Source organism: Taeniopygia guttata, chromosome 4A (genome assembly GCF_048771995.1).
Source record: "Taeniopygia guttata chromosome 4A, bTaeGut7.mat, whole genome shotgun sequence".
Lineage (NCBI taxonomy): Eukaryota > Metazoa > Chordata > Aves > Passeriformes > Estrildidae > Taeniopygia > Taeniopygia guttata.
In genome coordinates, this window is record NC_133029.1 from 17,756,730 (window position 1) to 17,774,882 (window position 18,153).

At 48.0% G+C, this 18,153-nt stretch overlaps 1 protein-coding gene and 1 long non-coding RNA gene across 3 annotated transcripts in view; both read right to left on the reverse strand.

The window, feature by feature from the left end:
* Nucleotides 1-8,460: 8,460 nt before the first annotated feature.
* Nucleotides 8,461-16,835, reverse strand: LOC140684178 (uncharacterized). The gene is made up of 2 exons (XR_012056055.1): nt 13,916-16,835; nt 8,461-12,437 (listed from the first exon to the last, which is right to left on the reverse strand). It is a non-coding gene; the product is annotated as an uncharacterized lncRNA (long non-coding RNA).
* A 135-nt stretch (nt 16,836-16,970) lies between these two features.
* Nucleotides 16,971-18,153, reverse strand: part of LOC100221324 (gamma-aminobutyric acid receptor subunit beta-4) — a 76,332-nt gene continuing 75,149 nt past the window's right edge. For both annotated transcript variants that reach the window (XM_041716224.2, XM_041716223.2), the window contains exon 9: nt 16,971-18,104. In XM_041716224.2, the coding sequence (XP_041572158.1) occupies nt 17,727-18,104 (378 nt within the window). In that variant the 3' untranslated portion in view covers nt 16,971-17,726. The remainder of the gene's footprint in view (nt 18,105-18,153) is intronic.

Consider the following 18,153-nt stretch of genomic DNA (forward strand, 5'->3'; position numbering starts at 1 on the left):
TGGGGAATGGTAGGAGGCAGACAGGCTCCATACCCCCTCTGCTATCCCACTGGCTGCCTTTAGGGCCATTTAGGGCTCCATACCCCCCTGCTGTCCCACTGGCTGCCTTTAGGGCCATTTAGGGCTCCATACCCCCCTGCTGTCCCACTGGCTGCCTTTAGGGCCATTTAGGGCTCCATACCCCCTCTGCTGTCCCACTGGCTGCCTTTAGGGCCATTTAGGGCTCCATACCCCCCCTGCTGTCCCACTGGCTGCCTTTAGGGCCATTCTGGCCGTGTTCAGGGAAATCCCTCGCCTGTGGGAACATCATGAGACAGCACCTGCACCTCATGGAAAAGTGCTGGCCAAGGGAACTTGCTGATCGAGGAGGAAAGGAGAGCACCTGCACAGCTCTCCCTTCTTCCTCTGTGTGCAGTGAGGGACCAGGAAAGGCCCCATGCCCTGCTCAGACTTCTCCCTCCCCAGAGCAGCACTGCTCATGCAGTCACGCACACGTTCACTACAAAGTCACCACGCCCGGGGACAGCTCCAGCCTCTCTGCCAAGGTCCCCAGAAAGAGCTGCTGTCTACAAAGTGCTGACACCCAGGCACTTGGCAATATTGATCCCTCAGCTGCTGATCAAGCAGGAACATAGGAGTCCCCTGGGCACGGCTAGGGTGAGGAAATCAGGCATCCTCTGGCCACTGAAGGGAACCCACTCTGCTTGTTTCAGTCCCTTTCCTAGTCTCCTGCTCTGTATTTACAGCAATAAATCATTTCATTAATCAGCCTGAAAGGGGGAATAGAAACCCCACTGCAGGCAATGGATTTCTAGGGACAGAAACCCAAACCCATTACTGCAGCTCCCCATTCATTCATCTCCATTAGCAAATGCCTTTGCCTGCCATTCCAGGCCCTGGCTGCAGAGCTGCAGTGACTGCAGGAGTCATGTGGGGCATTTAGCAAAGTCCTGTTTTCCACCAGCTCCTGGGGAGGAAGGCAACAGAGCTCACCCATCTCCCCATTACCCTGTGCAAACCTGAGCTCTGAAGTCCTGGGTACCACGGAGCGTGTTTACCTCACCTGAGCAGCTCATGGCTCAGCCCCTGCAGCTGAAATGGAGAGAGCTGGGGCTGAGCTCACAAGAAGTTCCACCCCAGGGACACGAAAGAGCAAAGACAAATCTCCATGGGCTGTGAGTTTGGGGTGTGAGTACACCATAGTATTGAAAAATTGACAGTACATTGCACAAAACAAAAATGTTCAACCCACCAAGGACCCTGGCTCCTGTGACCTGTTTGGCTGCCACTGGTACCAAGTTCTTCTAGCTCCAGTCTAACTCCTATTCATTTATTTTCTAACCATAGCTGATAACTCTGCGTGTCCTTTATTCCATCCACACTCTCAGGAGCCTTTTCCCCTCTCGCTTTTATTTCTGCTCTGTACTTTGCCTTTGTACTGTGCATCCATCCTGTCTTTTCTGTTTGCCTTCTGGCTGAAACACTGATCCAGCTGAGGTTTCCCCCTCCTAGGACTTCGCCATCCTCCTGGAAAGCTTACAGAAGTGCTGAGGCTGCAAGCTCTGCGCCTCGCAGGAAGATGCATGGAGCAGGTGGGGCTGCTGTCCTGGGACTGTGGGCTGCTCTCAGGTTAATTTGTGAAATTACCTTCAGACTCAGCAGCTGCTGGGGCTGTTAGTACTTCAAGAGAGAAGAAAAATGCTGATGGGAACAGCTGCCTCTATGATTTATAAGCTGCACAAGAACATCTAAGCTCTGGAGGGAGCTGCATATGGAAGGGGATTTTCTTGTGAATGACCTTCTTTAAGAAAAGGTACCAGGCACAGGTTTGAGGGGAAATTGCAAAAGATTCTCTCAGTGGTGAGACTTTTATCTTCCTTTTGCCTTTCTCCACATCAATCCCCTCCCTGCCATGAGGCATGACGATGAAGTGCTGATCTAATTTTCCTAATCCTCTTCTGTAAGACACAGTCCCCTCACCTCTAAGGTCTGCCAAGATGCTTTTCACTATCCCAGCACCTCAACATGAACTGGGAACTTTGTGTAGTGGCAAGTCGGACAATGTGTGTGCAAGTGTGTAGGGAGGTGAGGTGACGGTGAAACATTCTCTGCTGTTTGATCACAGAATCCCAGGATGGTTCATGTTGGAAGGGACCATCTTGTTCCACCCCTGCCATAGCAGGGACACCTTCCACCACCCCAGGGTGCTCCAAACCCCATCCAGCGTGGCCTAGGACACTTCCAGGGATCCAGAGGCAGCCGCAGCTTCTCTGGGAACCTGTGCCAGGGCCTCACTGCCCTCACAGAGAAGAATTTCCTGAAGTTTAAACTTTAAATCCATTATCCTTCCCAACACCCTCCTGTGGACGTCCTTTCCATACAATTAGGGTGACCTGAGGTGCACAGCAGCACTCACACTGTCCTTATGGGTTATGGGAGTTTCTCCCCAACATGCCCAGCAGATACCTTCTCCTGCCTCCAGGGAATCCAAGGAGCTCCATGTGGACAGTAAATAATGTTGTTTCATAGGGATGACAATCCTATCTCCTCTTTTTGAACATTAGAAGAGCAGGGGCAAACTCTTCCTTCCAGCAGGACTCTGGCTACCTTCTCCCCCAAGACCATGAATGCTCTGATTCTGCCACGCTCCAGTGGAACAGGATCTGCACCAGGGGGTCTGCAGGCCTGAACTCTGCATTTCTCTTTTTCTGTTCATACCATCCTTGGGTGGTCACGCTTGCTCTGTCCTGAGGCATCCACGTGCTCCAGGAGTGTGAACCATCTTTGTTTTGGGACGTGAAGCCAGGTGGAAATTTTATCCAACAAAAATGTAAACATGAGCAGCCCTGAGCTTCTGTGCCACCCTGGCTTGTACTGCATTAATTACACTTTTTCCTTTGTCCAGCAAAGCTGGTCAGAAATGCTGTTCTGAGGGAGTCCAAGAGGAGACAGCTATATTCTCCTGTGAGGATTTGGGGGTGAACATCTCTATTTATGTTGTAGGGAAAGGGACCTCAGGAGGTGTTGGACTGGATACAGAAATCTGTTAGACACAAATATTCAATTATCATGAATTATTTGCCTTTCTGCTTCTCCAAAATCTTGTTTTTGATTTGAAACCTACTACCTCAGTAATAATCATTTAATGACAGATTATTTTAATTTATCTTCTGGTAGCAGGCTCCAGCAGTCACATTTATGAGAGTTTGTCTCCATGACAGAAACTTATTTTTTGTTTTTAAATGCAAACACAGCCCTGGATATATTCCCATGAATCTAAGAACATCTTGTTGTGGGTTTTTTTGGTGGTTTTTTTTTTTTTTTGAAAAAGGACTTAGAACTAGGCTCATGATTAATTCACCAAATTAAATTAAACCAGTTGGCAACTCTGATTTAAAGCTGGCTCATTTTCACCCACCTGACTTCAAAATGGCAGAATGGATTTTGCTCAAAGTTTAGAATTAAAGACAAAAAGAATTTGCCTTGGGAAAAGGAGTAAAGACACGAACTAATAATAGTGTATATCCTCCAGTGTACAGCAGAAGCAGCACCTCAGCAGCAGGTGCACAGCAGGTGAGGGATGTCTCTGCCAGCCCACGGAGGTGTCCAGGCAAAAAACTTAGGAAATACAGAGATTGAAATGGTTTTGAGATACCAAACCTTAGTCACTGCACAAGTAGAAAACAATAGTACAGCCAGGATGAAGACAATCCCCCCTTCTGGTTGAACAATGCCCTTACCTACAGGCAGGTCCAAGGGTCAAATGGACTATTGGATCTCACCCCAATGTACGGTTCATCCCACACCTGTAACCCTCCCCTGAAGCATCAGGAGTCTGTGACCCCATTGGCCTGAGTCTTGTCCAGCCCACCTTGAAGCCCCTGAAGTCCCTGAGGAGCCAGACGCCCTCTTGGAGCTTCCACCCTCTTGGAACTTCCATCCTCTCCTGGAACATCCTCTTATCTCCCTCTACCCCTTGCCTCTCCCCCCACGCCCTCGGGCCTGCCACGGGTCAGGTCTGGTGACTCCAAGCAGGGCCTTTCACCCTCTCTAATAAACCAGATATTCTAAGGGCAGCCTTCAGAGATCTCTCATCTCCATCCACCCAAAGCGTCCTGGAGTCCAGCCTCCCCACAAGGAAGTCTCGTGTCTGCCTTGCCTGCTGGTGTTTATTTCATGGCTTGCAGCTTCTAGTTGTTCTTGCATGTTTGCCTGACACCTCTCACCCCAGACTGCTGCAGATGAACTCTTCTGTTGTCCCACAACTGCAAGGACAGGGGAAGAGGATGGGTGGATCTTTTTTCCCCTCAGTATAGGATCCTGGCTGAAGTCAGACCCTTCCTTGACAAGGAATAATGAACTTTAGGGAGCTCTTCTGAATCCTGGTCTAGGACCTGCCCTGTAAATACACAACACACAAATGAGAATAATATTTCACATGTAGGCCACAGAGTGTTTTGATCCTAGAGCTGAGATGACCATACAAAACCACTGACATAAATCACATTTTTAGCCAGGCCACTGACATAAATCACATTTTTAACCAGGAACTTCTCTGGAGACTCTTTTTTTCCAGCTACAGATTTTGCTTTTATAATTTGTGCCTTCATTGTTGCAAGGCCAGACTCCTTCACTGTGCCCAGTGTGGTGTCAAGACTTAAGCAAGGTCATTTTCCAAGGCTGGTGCAGAACCTCACAGGATGCTTGTCAGCAATGTCTGTTGCATGGTTGTTAGTCCCTGAGCACATTAACTTTGTTTGAAGCAGGGTTTTGGGGGATTTTGGCCACATTTTGGAGGTATTAGTTCTTCAGTTTGATGGAGAAGGAGCCTTCCTTCCTTCAGCAGACACACCCTGGGATGCTGAGTGTGTTTGGAGCCGCCTGCCCGAGCAGACCCTGGAGGTGTGGAAAAGCCCTGTCTTCCCACACAGCCTTTTGGTGGGAGAACTGGAATACCAGAGCTGGCTTTTGGATGGCAATGTGGGCTCACTCCAGGCTGCTCCTGACTGCACTGCTCTGCTTGGTGGGGAAAATCCATGAGGGGGATTGGAGATGAAATCCTCTGGCTGGTCCTGCATTTCCCCAGAGTGGCAGGAACATGTGGAACTGTTAATATTTAAACTGTTGACACAGTGCCTGGTGGAGGCAGCAGCTTCAGCACCACCCTCCTTTGGAGAAATCTCCTGTCTGGGAGTATCCAAAGCAAACTGCCAGCACGGAATGCCCAGGTTCCCCCAAAGCAGGCACTGGGGCTGCAGCTGGGTTCAGTTGGTGATTTCTGTTCTCCAAAATGAGGGTGGCTTGCGAGGACTTTTCAGCACAGAGTCTGTCAGATGATATTTCACAAGACAACTGGCTAGATAATGTTTGCTGTTCTTTTTTTCTCCCTTCAAAAATCAGCACTTTGTCAAAAAACTGTAAAAAAATGTCAAGTTGTGGTGATTCAAATGAAATGCTCTTCAGCTGCATTGAAATAACAGACTTTATTTCATTTAAGTTTCAGTATCAACTCTGCTCTCGATTTGTCTCTGAATTTCCAGTCTTCTGCCTTTGCCTGCCTGAAATTAGACAATGAAAATGGTGCTGATACAGATAAAACCATAATTTATTCTTGAAGACAAAATGCTCCAAAGACATACCAACAAAAAAATGAAATCTTTTTGACATCAAAGATTTCACATGCATTAAAAATATCACTTAAATTTCCAAATAACTTCTCCTTTCTTTTTAGAATCTCTAGTCTCTCCCATATTGAAGAGGCCTTATATTTGCTTAAATGCATGGTATCTGGCAGAGCAATGCACTAAAGTCTGCCTTGTTGCTCCCTTCCAAACTCTTGGAGGTTGATCTGCAGAGGCATTTCCTGCAAGTGGAGTTAGCAGAGTTTGGACTGACATTCTTCCATGCTGTTATACAAAGTGATCTTGAGGATTTCTTCATTCCAACCTCAAGAGAATTTCCAGGATAAACGAGTCTGAATGTGCTTTAATGTTTTTACAATCTCTGCATGTCACTTTGGATATTATTGTGCAATTTAAATGCCCAAATCATTGAAAAGCCAGAGGAACCTGGATGCTTTAATCACTTAAGGACTGTGAAAATGTGGAGCTCTAGCACTGTTTGAATATTTAATGTTTCCTAGCACCATTAGTGATCATTAATAATTGCCTTTCGTTGGGGAGCACAGTCTCTTTAGCTTCCATCCATGCTTTTGGGGAGGATGAGACCCTCAAGAGTTTGGACACACAAGACTGAGGACCAGATGTCTAACTCCCATGTCAGGTTTCGAATCACCTTTAAGGAAGCATGGAGTCAGTGCTTTGTGCTGATCCCATATTTGCTTAAAGCTGAAGTTTTAGGGGGAAGAAAGAGGCAAGAAGAGAGGGCAGTGATGCTTCCAGGGCTTCCCCACTGCTGGGGCTGCAGCTGCAGCCTCTGAGCTCAGCTGGGCTTTGGGGCTTTTAGAGACAAGAACTGTCCTAATGGCTGGTGGGGAGAGAGAAAAGCTGAATTGGCAGATTTGAAGAAAAGAAGAAAATGGTTTTGTGTTATATATAGACTTCAGTGAAAGAAAATAAAGTCCAAAGGCAAAAAAAAAAAAAAAAAAAAAAAAAAAAAAAGAAAAAAAGAAAAAGAGAAAAAGAGAAACCTTCATCCCCATTACCTGCAAATATCAGAGGTTTTTTCCTCAGGGGCTGGTGACTTCAGCAAGTGTTGGGGAGGGGAACCAGGACTGGATTTCACATGCTGGGTGCTGAATGCAGTTCCTAGTATGATTTTTAGCCCTGACTTCCCATCCAGCAACCACACTGGTCCCACTTGCAGTAGGTCCAAACGGGGAAGAGCTCTGGATGCTGGGATGCCCAGCTAGAGCATTTCAGGCACTGTGAATATTCCTGTTTTCCTGCCTGAGCAGGGGGAGCAGCACCTCTCTGCTTCAGGGGTGCAAGGATGGCCCTGTCAGGGGCAAGCACACTCCCAGCAGCATCCCTGTCATGGTTTGTTCTGTGTTTCTAACCCTTACATTTCTGCTCACACCACAGAGGTGTGGAGCAGAGCAAGCTGAAAGCAGAGCCTGAGTGGGGAATGGATTTTGGGCTGGTAACATCACTTTGCACCCCTGGGAAGTGGGGATTCAAGGCCAGCTCCCTCCTGTTCCTGCCATCATCACTGACCACAGTCCCACCCCTGCCAGCCTCCCCCGTGTCCCCACAGTCCCTCCGTGGGTGACAACAGAGTCCACCACCCCCTGGCTGCACAGGCAGCCTGACCTGAACATCCAAAGTCCTCTAGATGGCCTTTTGAACTTTCAATCATAAATCTGGGAGCTTAAGTCTGGTCATTAGATACCTCCATAGCTTGCTGGAAGTGCATCAGTCATTTCTGAAAACAGTTCTGACTGGTTCCTTTTGTTCAGCATGGAAAAGCCTACAAGGGCTTGAATATTTCGCTTGCTTTTGGAAATAGGACTGAAGAACCCTCAGAAATGAAGAATTCCTGATCTTTGTTCCTCAGAGTTAGGGTAAGTCACTCACCTTGTGGTGGAAATACAAGACTGGGAATTTATTCTGATTTTCCCCTCTGCTCTAGGCAGCGTCATGGAGCTTGAGCACATTCCAGCTCTTGGTTCAACCAGCAGAACTCTTGGAAATGCAGAAAACTTTGCTTAGGTCTTAGCAAAGTCCTTGGGACACACCTTTCAGATGCCATCTGTGTTTAAAGCTGGGGACAAGCTGGAGTCCTCTCTATGGCAAAGCCTAAAGACAGTGCCTTGAAAATGGAAACACGGAGAACACTCAGACCAGCAGAGAAGGAGTTGATTGTTTCACCTTCAAAGGCTGTATTTTATAAGTGTTATTTTTGTTCTGGGTAGGAAAAAAAAGGACAAACCCAAAAGCCCAAGAAAGATTCCTAACCAGTTAATAACCAACAGTGTTCAAGTACATTTATGTCCACATACAGCATTTGTTAAAAAAGAAATATTTTTTTTGTGTTTTAACACCTTTTTTCAAAAAAAAAAAAAAAAAGGAAAAAAGAAAAAAAGAGAGAGAGAATAAATTAGTGTAATAAATTAATGTACACATTACATTATTTTGGTGCTGGTATGGACCATTTTTAAAAACATTTGCTGTCAGCATTTATCATGTTTGTACAAAATTGTAAACTATTTTCAAGTTTGTTGGTTTTTTTCACTTTTGTTCATCATCACCTTTCAAAAACTGTCACTACAGGAACAGAAACACCCCAAACAAAACCCCAAAAGAAAATCAAGGCAGCTTTCCTTGTCCCTCCCCACCCTTTCCCTGCCCTCCCACCAGTGTCCCTAACAGCAGCTGAAGGAGACAGTTTTTGAAAGCACCTGGCAGCAGTTGGTGACCACGTCCTTCCCAGAGCCCTCCTGCCTGCCCTGGCCACCCACCAGTCACACCTTCCCACCTCTAGAGTAGACAAAGATGGCTCTTTAGGTCATTTTATTTTATTTCTTTGTTGGTTTTTTCCCTTTTTTTTGTTGTTTTGTTATTTTTTTTTACAAAAATTTCTACATCTAAATCACTTTGCTAGAAACATTATTTTCTTTCCTTTTTTTTTCTTTTTTTTTTTACATTGGTTAAAGCAGAATCTGCTTTTGTGAAAAAAGACAAGGATCAAGGTCTTATTTCATGCAGAAAAAGCAAATTAAAGATCATAAAAATGGGTGGTTTGTTCTGGGTTGTTTTTTTTTCTTTTTTTTTCTTTCTTTTTTTTCTTTTTTCTGTTTTTTATAACACTGTACAGGATGCAACGCAGCCACTCAGAGCATGTTAAGATGGTTCACAGCAGTCCCTTTGACAGCACATTGACACTGACATTGATCCTCCTGCCCTCTTGCTGTTCAGCTGTTTGGATTTCAGGCCACAGCAATTGTCCCCAGTCAGAGAAGACACCGCAGCTCCTTCGTCTTTGGGAGGGAGATGGATGGGTGCAGCTGGAGAGGATGGGCCAGAAATGGAACAGATTTTCCTGGGAAGGATGCCCCAGCCCTGTTTTCATGTCTTTTTTTGGTGCAACATCCCTGTAGTGAGCACACCGTGAAAGGGTGTTTGCCCTCCAGGAACTGGGTTCTCTTTTGGCAGGGGATGTGATTTCACACAAAGACACAATATGATGACATGCCAGGCAGTAGAAAAAGAAAATAAAAGTAAAACAACCCACCCCACAGACCAACCACAGCCCTGCCACCAGGGCCACGTGTATTTGCCAGAGGCTGGGATATTTCTGGGTGACTTCTCAGGCTTTCCTTTATCCTCAGTTTTTCCATTTTCTCCTCTAGCACCTAGCTGCTCATCCTCCCAGATTAGAAACCATTCTCTGTGACAACTGCTGAATCTTTCTGGGGGTTTGCTCCCTCAGAATCTCCCCTTTGGGCCTGCCCAGCACACCGGCCCAGCCCAGTGAGGCTGTCAGATCCAGGCAGGATTTCAAGGAGTTTTCCAGGCAGGATTTCAAGGTGCAGCTGTCAGGTCTGCTCCTGTGCTCAGACTTGAGCAAGACACGGGGCTTTGCAGGGCTGGGACTGTGTGGGTTTGATCTCTGCTTTGTCCATCCCTTTCTTGCTGCAGTGCAAGGGAAAGGGGAGAGGGAAAGGTTGCCAATTGCCTTGCTAACCTTGCTAGCCTTGGCAGGGGCTGAAACTCGGGGATTTGTGCCCAACCTCTGCTTGTGAGAGGCTGTGGGACACATCTTCCTTCTGTCTGCCTCAAAACTCAAGGGCCACAAGGGTGCCAAGATGTGTAACAAAAGCCTGAAAGCTGCACTAGCAGAAGACCTGCTCCTGTCCAAAACAGCCCCCGTGGGTCCCCGGCTGTCCCTGAGGCGGGTAGCACAGTAGTCCCCAGACTTTCGGGTCCTGTAGGACACTGTTTCTGGAGAAGAGGTTAAAGCATCACCACTTGTGGCAGCACCAGCTCTCTCCCAAAGTGCACCTTGGGCTCCCACCTGACATGTCACGATATTGTGCTCCAGGAGTTACCTGCTTGCCCCTGCACTGAGGCCTCTGGTCTCGCCAGGAGGGGCCATTGCCTTGGCAGGGCTCCAGCACAGCCAGGGGGTGGTGGTGAGGGAGAAAAGCCCAGCCCAAGGCACCATCCCTACAGGTGAGATGAGAGGACTGCCTTAAGGCCAGAGCCAAGACAAGCAGGTTCATCCCAACGTGGAGCAGAGCATCTGTCAGTGCAGGGGCAGTGCCAGCTCCCTGCTCTGTAGGCAGGAGAGCAGCCACAGAGAGAAGAGCCTCTGCCAACCTGAGCCAGGCTGTTCCTGCTGCTGCAAACCAGCCACTGCCCTTGCCTGAGGCCCCAGGGAGCAGCAGCATCACAACAAAGCACGCTTTCCTTCTCTCCTGGCCTGGTTTCCCCCAGCTCAGGGTTCCCCAGACCCTCCCTGCAGGCCCATCAGCACCAGGGCTGGGCACCATGAGCCACGTGATGGCAAATCCAGCAGGGCACACAGTGGGCAAGGCATGTCCAGAGGGCTGGGAAAGCCAAGGAAAAGATCTTTGGTCTTTGTGCCTGGACACTGCATCAGACACCCAAACATTGGGAACCCAAGATTCCCAAAAACACATGGACCCAGCATCTAATTAAGTGAAACAATTAACTCTGGTGCTTCCCCACATTAGAGCACTGAGAGCTGGGAAGCATTAGGCTTCACAGAAGGCAAACCAACACTGTTTAAAACACATACTAGAAGAGCAATTACCATCCCCCTCAAAAAAATCAACAATACTCACCACTATACAGTTTCATCCGTTCTGGGGAAAAAGTCTGTCAGCATAAATGCCAAGCTCAGCCTGTGCAAATGATAAAATGTGTATCCCTGGATCATAAATGGGTCTATCACGTCTCCTCTCCTCACTTTGTCACACACATATTCAGTATTATTCAGCGAGTGCTTTCTGCCCCCGGCACTGGCAAGCTGTGGCTGTCTTAGATGGGAGCAGCCAGCCCATGGCATGGGGCTGGGGAGGGGAGTTTTGGGATGCTCTGGGTCCACTGTCTCTGTGGTGACACTCCCAGATTCTGGGAGCAAGGCACTGCACTTTGTGGCAGAGCACAGTGCAGTTCAGGAGCTTGTGCTCACACAGCTCCCCGTTGTTTAGTCTCAGCAAAGACCTGCCCTTGGCTCCCCACCAGTCCTGGTGGCCTGGTCAGCAGCAGAAAGGGCTGGTGGGGCTCTGGGGCTGCCCCACACTGATGCACTCCAGCCTTTCTGCTGAAGAATGGCCTTTCCTAAGAGGACTGAGACTCCCCTTAGGTCTGGCTTCCACATAAAGTGTTGGTTTGCTTTGTTTTTTTCCTTTTTGTCTTGCTGCAATAACACAAACAACAGGACATTTATTGACCCTGCTGCAGAGAAGCCACACTTTCTGCCCCATGGAGGCAAGACTGTCCTCTGCTTTTCCAAAGCACTAAACACAAGACAGGCAATTCCAGTTCAGGCTCCCACTGCCTTTACTCCGTCTGCATTTCCCCATTTATCCAAGGGACAGCTGACACCATCCTCCCCTCCTCACTACGGCTCCAGCTACAGTCAGGCATGATGCAGCTGCCTCTGGGAAGAGACCCTGTGCACAAGAGACTGGGGTTTAGCACACAGCCTCCTCCCACTGGCCTCAGGGGTGGTGGGATCAAACACTGAAAAGTTACTTACATACCATCACTTCCACCTCTACTGCCCACCTCTTCTGTGCTGCACTCACAGTTGGATCAGGGAGCCAGCCCCAAGGTCACCATCCCAGCACCTCTGTGCAGGCACAGGCACAGCTCTGCCCTCCAATCCTGTGGGAAAAGTCTGGGGAAATGGTTATAGTAGCCTGAAGGTCAGTGCTTCTTTATTATACTTGTCACCTTTCAGCTGTTCTTCACTTCTGAATGTACAGAACCATTTTTATTTGGTTTACATCAAGACATTAGAAATCAAACAACTTTTTGTTTTTTCTTAAAAAAAAAAAAAGGAACAAAAGGAAATGAAAAATAAAACCCAGCACTATATACATCTTCTTTTCCCCAGTCTCTGCTCCCCTCCCTCCCACCTTTTCCACCCTCCCTCCCTCCCTCCCTCCCTCCCTCCCAGCATCTGCGTTAGGTCCTGCTTCCAACACATTGGTTTCACATCTCTCACCCAAACCGTGCCCCATCCCAACTTTCACATCTACTGTAAAGACATCCCGCCCTGCTTGGTAAGCCCAGCCTGCTCGCCCAGAAAGCATTTGGTAACCAGCAGGACGTTTCTTGCCTCGTCTCAGCCGTGCCCCAGCCTGGCACAGCGGGCACTGCCCTGCACATTTCAGCCCAGCTCCTGCAACTTTGTCTGGATGCAGCTGATTGTCCCTGCCCCCAGGGACTGAGCTCTGCTGATGGCCACGCAGCCTGAGTCTCCCTCTTTTCCCTGTTCCTGACCTCCCTGTCCCCCGGAGAGGACAGGCTCTGCCCACCAGGGACTGCTGCCATGGCTGGGCTTCCTGGAGTGCTGCCTGCAGCTGTACCCAGCCTGTCTGACTCAGGGATGTCCCCAGTGCTCCAGTCCCTGCAAACCTCTTGTATTGCACATATATTTTCAAAAGCTCTCTCCTATTTGCTCTACTTCTGAAGTTACAGCTCTCTCCTACCAACCACCTTTTCCTCAACCCACCCTCTCCATCAGATTCCAGTAACCACCTTCCCTAAAGCCACTGTCCTTTGGTCTGCAGCTCCAGAGGTTTCTCTTCTGTCTGAAAACAGCTCAGAGATTTAAACACCTTCCTCCACCCCACAACAAAGAGAACAAAACCAGCTCCCTTCCCCACCCCGTATCTCCTCCTGCCAGACCCTCTGGAGCAGATCTGGTCAAACAGACTGGCCAGATCAGTTCCCTTCCCGGCTCTGGTTCTGGGAAGTGGATGTGCTGTCCATTGGACAGAGGAAGTGCCAAGCCTTGGCAGGTTCCCTACTTATTTGCAAGACATAAGCTGCTGGCGTGGTGTCAGATGTGCATGCAAGAAAGTTGGATACCATTAAAAACCTACAGTCCTGTTTGTTTCATGCACTGTCAACTTATCCTATGTACACTACTGGCTGGTTTATGCTCGAAGCCATGAATAGAAAGGTTTACATCTTCCTTTTACCTCAGTAACCAAAGCTTTTCTCTCACCCATGGAATAGCAGGGGTTTGCTAGCAGGGCTCGTTTCTGCACTTCCTCCCATTGTCTTTTCATTTCTCAACACTCAAGGCGGAGGGGGGATAGGAAGGGGACAGGCAGAATTACAGTCCCAAGGTCCCAGTCACTAAAGGTCCCTGAGTGACAGCACTATACAGTATCAGAAAATGAAGCAGTAGAGTTGTGTTGGCCATGTATGTCCTGAGAGAGATTTCATTTCTATTTCTGCTCCTCCTCCTCCTCTTCCACATGCCTTCTCTAGGCTGTTACACATGGAAAAGGTGCAAAACATTCTCCCCCGGCCCGGCTCCCTCAGGCAGCCCAGAGCACCCCTGATGTTCAAATGCTAAAAAACACAACCCAGCAAGCAGCAGTCCTGCCCCAAGCTGCCAACAAACCAAGCCCTGAGCATTGCCTTCTGCACCACTGCAGCAAAGGTCAGAAGCAGCTCCACTTTGGAAAAGCACTCACAAAGCCTTTTGTCCCCCTTTCCCCTCTGTGAAGAAGAGGAGGGGAGCAGTGGGCACGCCAGATGCAGCATGGAAAACCCTTCCACCTTCCTGGTAACACATGCTTGTGATGGCTTGAAACCTCTGAGCCTTGAGCATCAGTAAAATGCCTCGTTTTTCCTTCACTAGGTCCTTTCTGGGTCACTGGCCCTCGACACAAGATGGGTTTGTTGCCTTCCTTAGGGGTGGATTGGAGGCAGGCAGCTGTGGAGGGGGAACAGGGAGGTGCCACCTCACTTTGTGAGCAGAGCATTCCTAAAGGCCTTCAGCATCCTTCCCTCACATTTCCCATTCCTCATCCCACCCCCAGGACTCTCTGTTGCTCTCCAGCACTCTGCCCCATCAGCAGCAGTGTAAGGCAGCTCCTGAACTGTGCCCAGTCCTGACCACACACTCTTTGGCAAAGATTGTTGTGTCGGACCCAGAGTCCAGGAGTCTGGATGTACTGACTGTGTGTAACACTGACCTGGAAACACCAAGTTAGAAACATTCAAAGAGAGAAGCTAGGATGACTCCTAATAAGAAAGAGAACCCAGCCAACAGAGAACTGGGGCCACGGTAGAGGAGTCTGGCTCCCAGTCCCAGCAGGTGAAGAAATCTGCTAAGCAGTGCTTTTTTCCCTGGAAAGCTTTTGGATTGTCACTGGGCTCAATCCTGGATTGAAGCCTCAAATATTAAACACAGCCTCCCTGTGCCTGATTGCCAGTCTCTGGAGGCTGTACCTGCAGGGCACTGGTCACTCAGGACCCCACCCCGTGTGGGGCTCAGCACCCGAGAAGCAAAGAGCATCAGTGGGGTTTGCATCATCTGTGTGCTGCTGGCCCTGCCAGCCTTTGGGGCCAGCTCAGACAGCCCTCAGGTGCCAAACTCATGCCACACATTCGTCAGGTTTTACTACAACTGTCAGATTACTGCAGTTCCTGAGTCATCTTCCTCAGCTTCAGAATTTCTTACCCCACAGCCATTTGTTCTCCCTCTAATCTTAATAGGCTTTTTAAACTGCCTCTTTCTCTCCCCAGTTTTATCGTTCTGACCACCCTCTACATTGCAATCACATATATAAAGGGTAAATTTTAGATATTTTATTTAATCATCAATCACTTGGTTAGACTCTCCTTGCAAACTGGACCTGCTGATAGGCAGTCTCCATGTGGGAACTGCAGCCATGCCATGCTGATATCCACTGGCATTATACTGCTACTGTCATAAAGCACAACTTTATGACTCCCATTAAAGCATTTAAAAGATATTTCTGAATAGAATCACACTAGAAAGCATAACTTTCTCCACTGGCCAAGGTTTCAGTTCCTGCATATCAGGTATAACTACCTGATTCTCCAAACTCTTATTCCTATACAGACCCATGAACTGCAGCAATTTGGGGAAAACCCATCCCCAACAGCACTGCTCATGGATGGGGAAACCAGCAGGAGACTGTTCTGCAGGACAGGGGAGAATCTAAGTCTGATTTAACAATTGTGCTAAAACCTTGGTGAGTCCAGGGAGGCCTGGACCAAACGTGTGCATGCATGAACATGAGAGAGGGGACAGACACGTGGGGAAGGGGGGATGCTCTACTCTTATGCTTCAGATTCTGCATAAGACACATTACTGATATAAAAATAACAGTGATTACTCTGATGAGGCCTGATCCTGCTTCAGCCAAGTCCAGGCAAAACTTTCCCTGACTTCAGTGTTACTAGGTCAGGCCTGAAGTGATTCATATTTTCATAGTACAGACATAAATTAGTGAATTAAAGATGTGCATCAGGGTCATCTGAAAAACAGGAGTTTCCCTGGTCTCAGAGGATCACTCTGCTCTCCCAAGCAATGGGAATCAAGAAAAAGGGAGGAGAATGCTAGCAGGAAAATAAAAGGATGGTTGGCTACAGGGTGTCCATGGGTCTGACACAAAAAAACTCTATCAGGTAAGAAGAAGGTTCTCATCATTACTCCAGAAATGGCAGAATGACCTAGGGTTAAAGTTTTGCACTTGTGAATTTTACATTTTCATGGCTTTTATTAATATTATAAGGGAGATTATCAATCATCAGTGATTGCCAAAGTGGCCAATAATTCAGTGATTTTCCTGAAAGTCACTGGCTCCTTTGGAAAAATCTGACCTTGCAGTCCAAGGCCAAGTTCCCCTCCTGTACCTTCCTCATGGATGGAAGCTGCTGGAGACTCAGCAGCTTCCCCAGACTTCCACAAGCACCAAGCTCAGCATTTTCACTGCAACCTTCACCCTGCCCAGCCTTTGGAGACTATCATCGTCCAGCAGGATGATGCTCCATGGAACTCTACCTCATCCTCAGCTCCATCACCTGCAAGGAGGGGCACAGGGTTCTTTTTTCTACACTCTGTACATCTTAACAGACATAAAGTGAGGCCTGGTAGAAGCAGCACAGATCAGAGGCTGCCAGCCCACCATTCACTCCTGAATTTCTTAGGAAAGGGGATCATTATCATTTCCCTAATTTTTTCATCCTGAAACATAACGAAGTTAAATGATATCCAGCCTTTCCTGTGCCTTGATGCAGGCTATGGTCACTCAGAGGGCTGGAGTGTGGCTCCATTGTCTGGCATAAGGAACAGGGAGAACAGGAAAGGGTTGAATTTTTAGAGTCCTGCAACTGCTTTTCTCTCCAGACTCAGTAAAGAAGATGCAGGGTGGGAATAACTAGGAACAGCCCCTCCTCTGAGGACTGAATCAGCTTAGTCTCCTCGAGATCAGATGCCAGCAGTGAACAGCAGCACTGCCCTACTGCTGATCCCCAGATCCCTCTCTTCCCTCAGCAAGTGCCAATCTGCATACTTTGCCTCCCCAGCTCTGCCTCTGGAGCTGGGACCTCCAACCTGGCAAAGCTGCAATGAGCAAACAAACCCCTGCTATTCCCTCCCCCCAAACACACTGCCAGTTAAATGTCATCTGTGTTCTCTTTCTACAAAAGGTATTACAAAACCCCCCTCCCCAGCCCCCCTCCCCAGAAAACATGCTTGCACACACACATCCATGGACACACCTGCCCACACACACACACACACACACACACACACACAGAGATGCTCCACACACACGCATTCACACAGGAAAAACAGCTTGCAAACTCCTGAAGGTGGAAAAAGGCATCTTGCAAATGTGCCTTGGTTTTGATAAGTTCCCTTCTCCCTCCCTCCCTCCCTCCCTCCCTCCCTCCCTCCCTCCCTCCCTCCCATAAACCCCACATTGCCCCTTCCCTCCCAAATAATTGCCTCCTCTTCCCCCCCTTCCCTTCCCTTCCCAGCTCTTCCAAAATAAATATTCTTTTTATTTGTTGGTTTAAAAGACTCTTTTAGGCTTGTAAGCAAGAGAGAGGGAGAGAGAGAAAAAGAAAAGAAAAATCTCATAGCGTGAGAATGAAACCCCATCATCTCATGAATACATGAAAGAATAAACATGAAGGGGTTAAGAGCAGTGACAGAAGAAAGATTTAAAATATATATAATAAGAGTGAAAAGTGAAAGATGAAATTCAGTAGTGAAATGGAAGTGAGGATAGAGCATAAGTGAGCACAGCCAAAGATAACCTATCGCCCCAACCAGTTTTTGACTCAATTTCTTTAAATCTCCCCCCTCTTTTTTTTTTTTTTTTTAACTTTTCTTAGTTTTGGCATTTTTTTGTGTGTTTTTTTTTCCTTTTTTTCTGTCTTTTTTTCTTTTTTTTTCTTTCTTTCCTTTTTTTTTGGTTTTTGTTGTTTTTGTTGGTTTGGTTTTTTTTTTTTACAATGGTGTAAGTCCTTCAGCAGGAAACCAAAATCAAGACAAACACATCCCTCCCTGAAACCAAACCCCCTCCCGTACCTTTCTCTCCCTTTACCCCACCCCACACTTCGTGGTTCTACATGTGCTGAAAAGAGAAGAGTAAGCTTAGAATAAATCTAATGAACCATAGGAATAAATGACAATGATAGTAAAGAGTAAAACCCAAACCCAAAAGACCACAACACTCCTGTGTTGTCATTGTCTGAGCGTCTGTCCCTATTATCTCTCGGAGGCCGCAGGCATCAATTTACATAGTACAACCAGTAAACAAGGTTGAAGAATCCAAAAGTGATTGGAAAAATGATCCGTGACCACTTGTCAATGGTGCTGACGTCTGTCAGGTCTGGGATTTTGAGCTTCAGCTTGGAGGACCGCCGGCGCAGGCGGCAGTTGGCGCGGTTGCGGGCGGCGGCGTGGTGGCTCAGCGGGACGTGGCGGTCCAGGGTGGGGTGGTGGCCAAAGCCATCCCGAGAGGCCAGCGGCTTGCGGAACTGGATTCCTGAGCCTTCGAAGGACATGACAGAGTTTCGAGAGTCGCCCACGCTGCTCATCATGTCCGTGGCCAGCAGCTCGTTGTTCATCTCCAGCGTGCTGAGGAGGATGTTACCGTAAGGGTCAACCTGGAACAGGGAACACAGACACAGAGGTACTGGGGTGTCCTGTGCACCA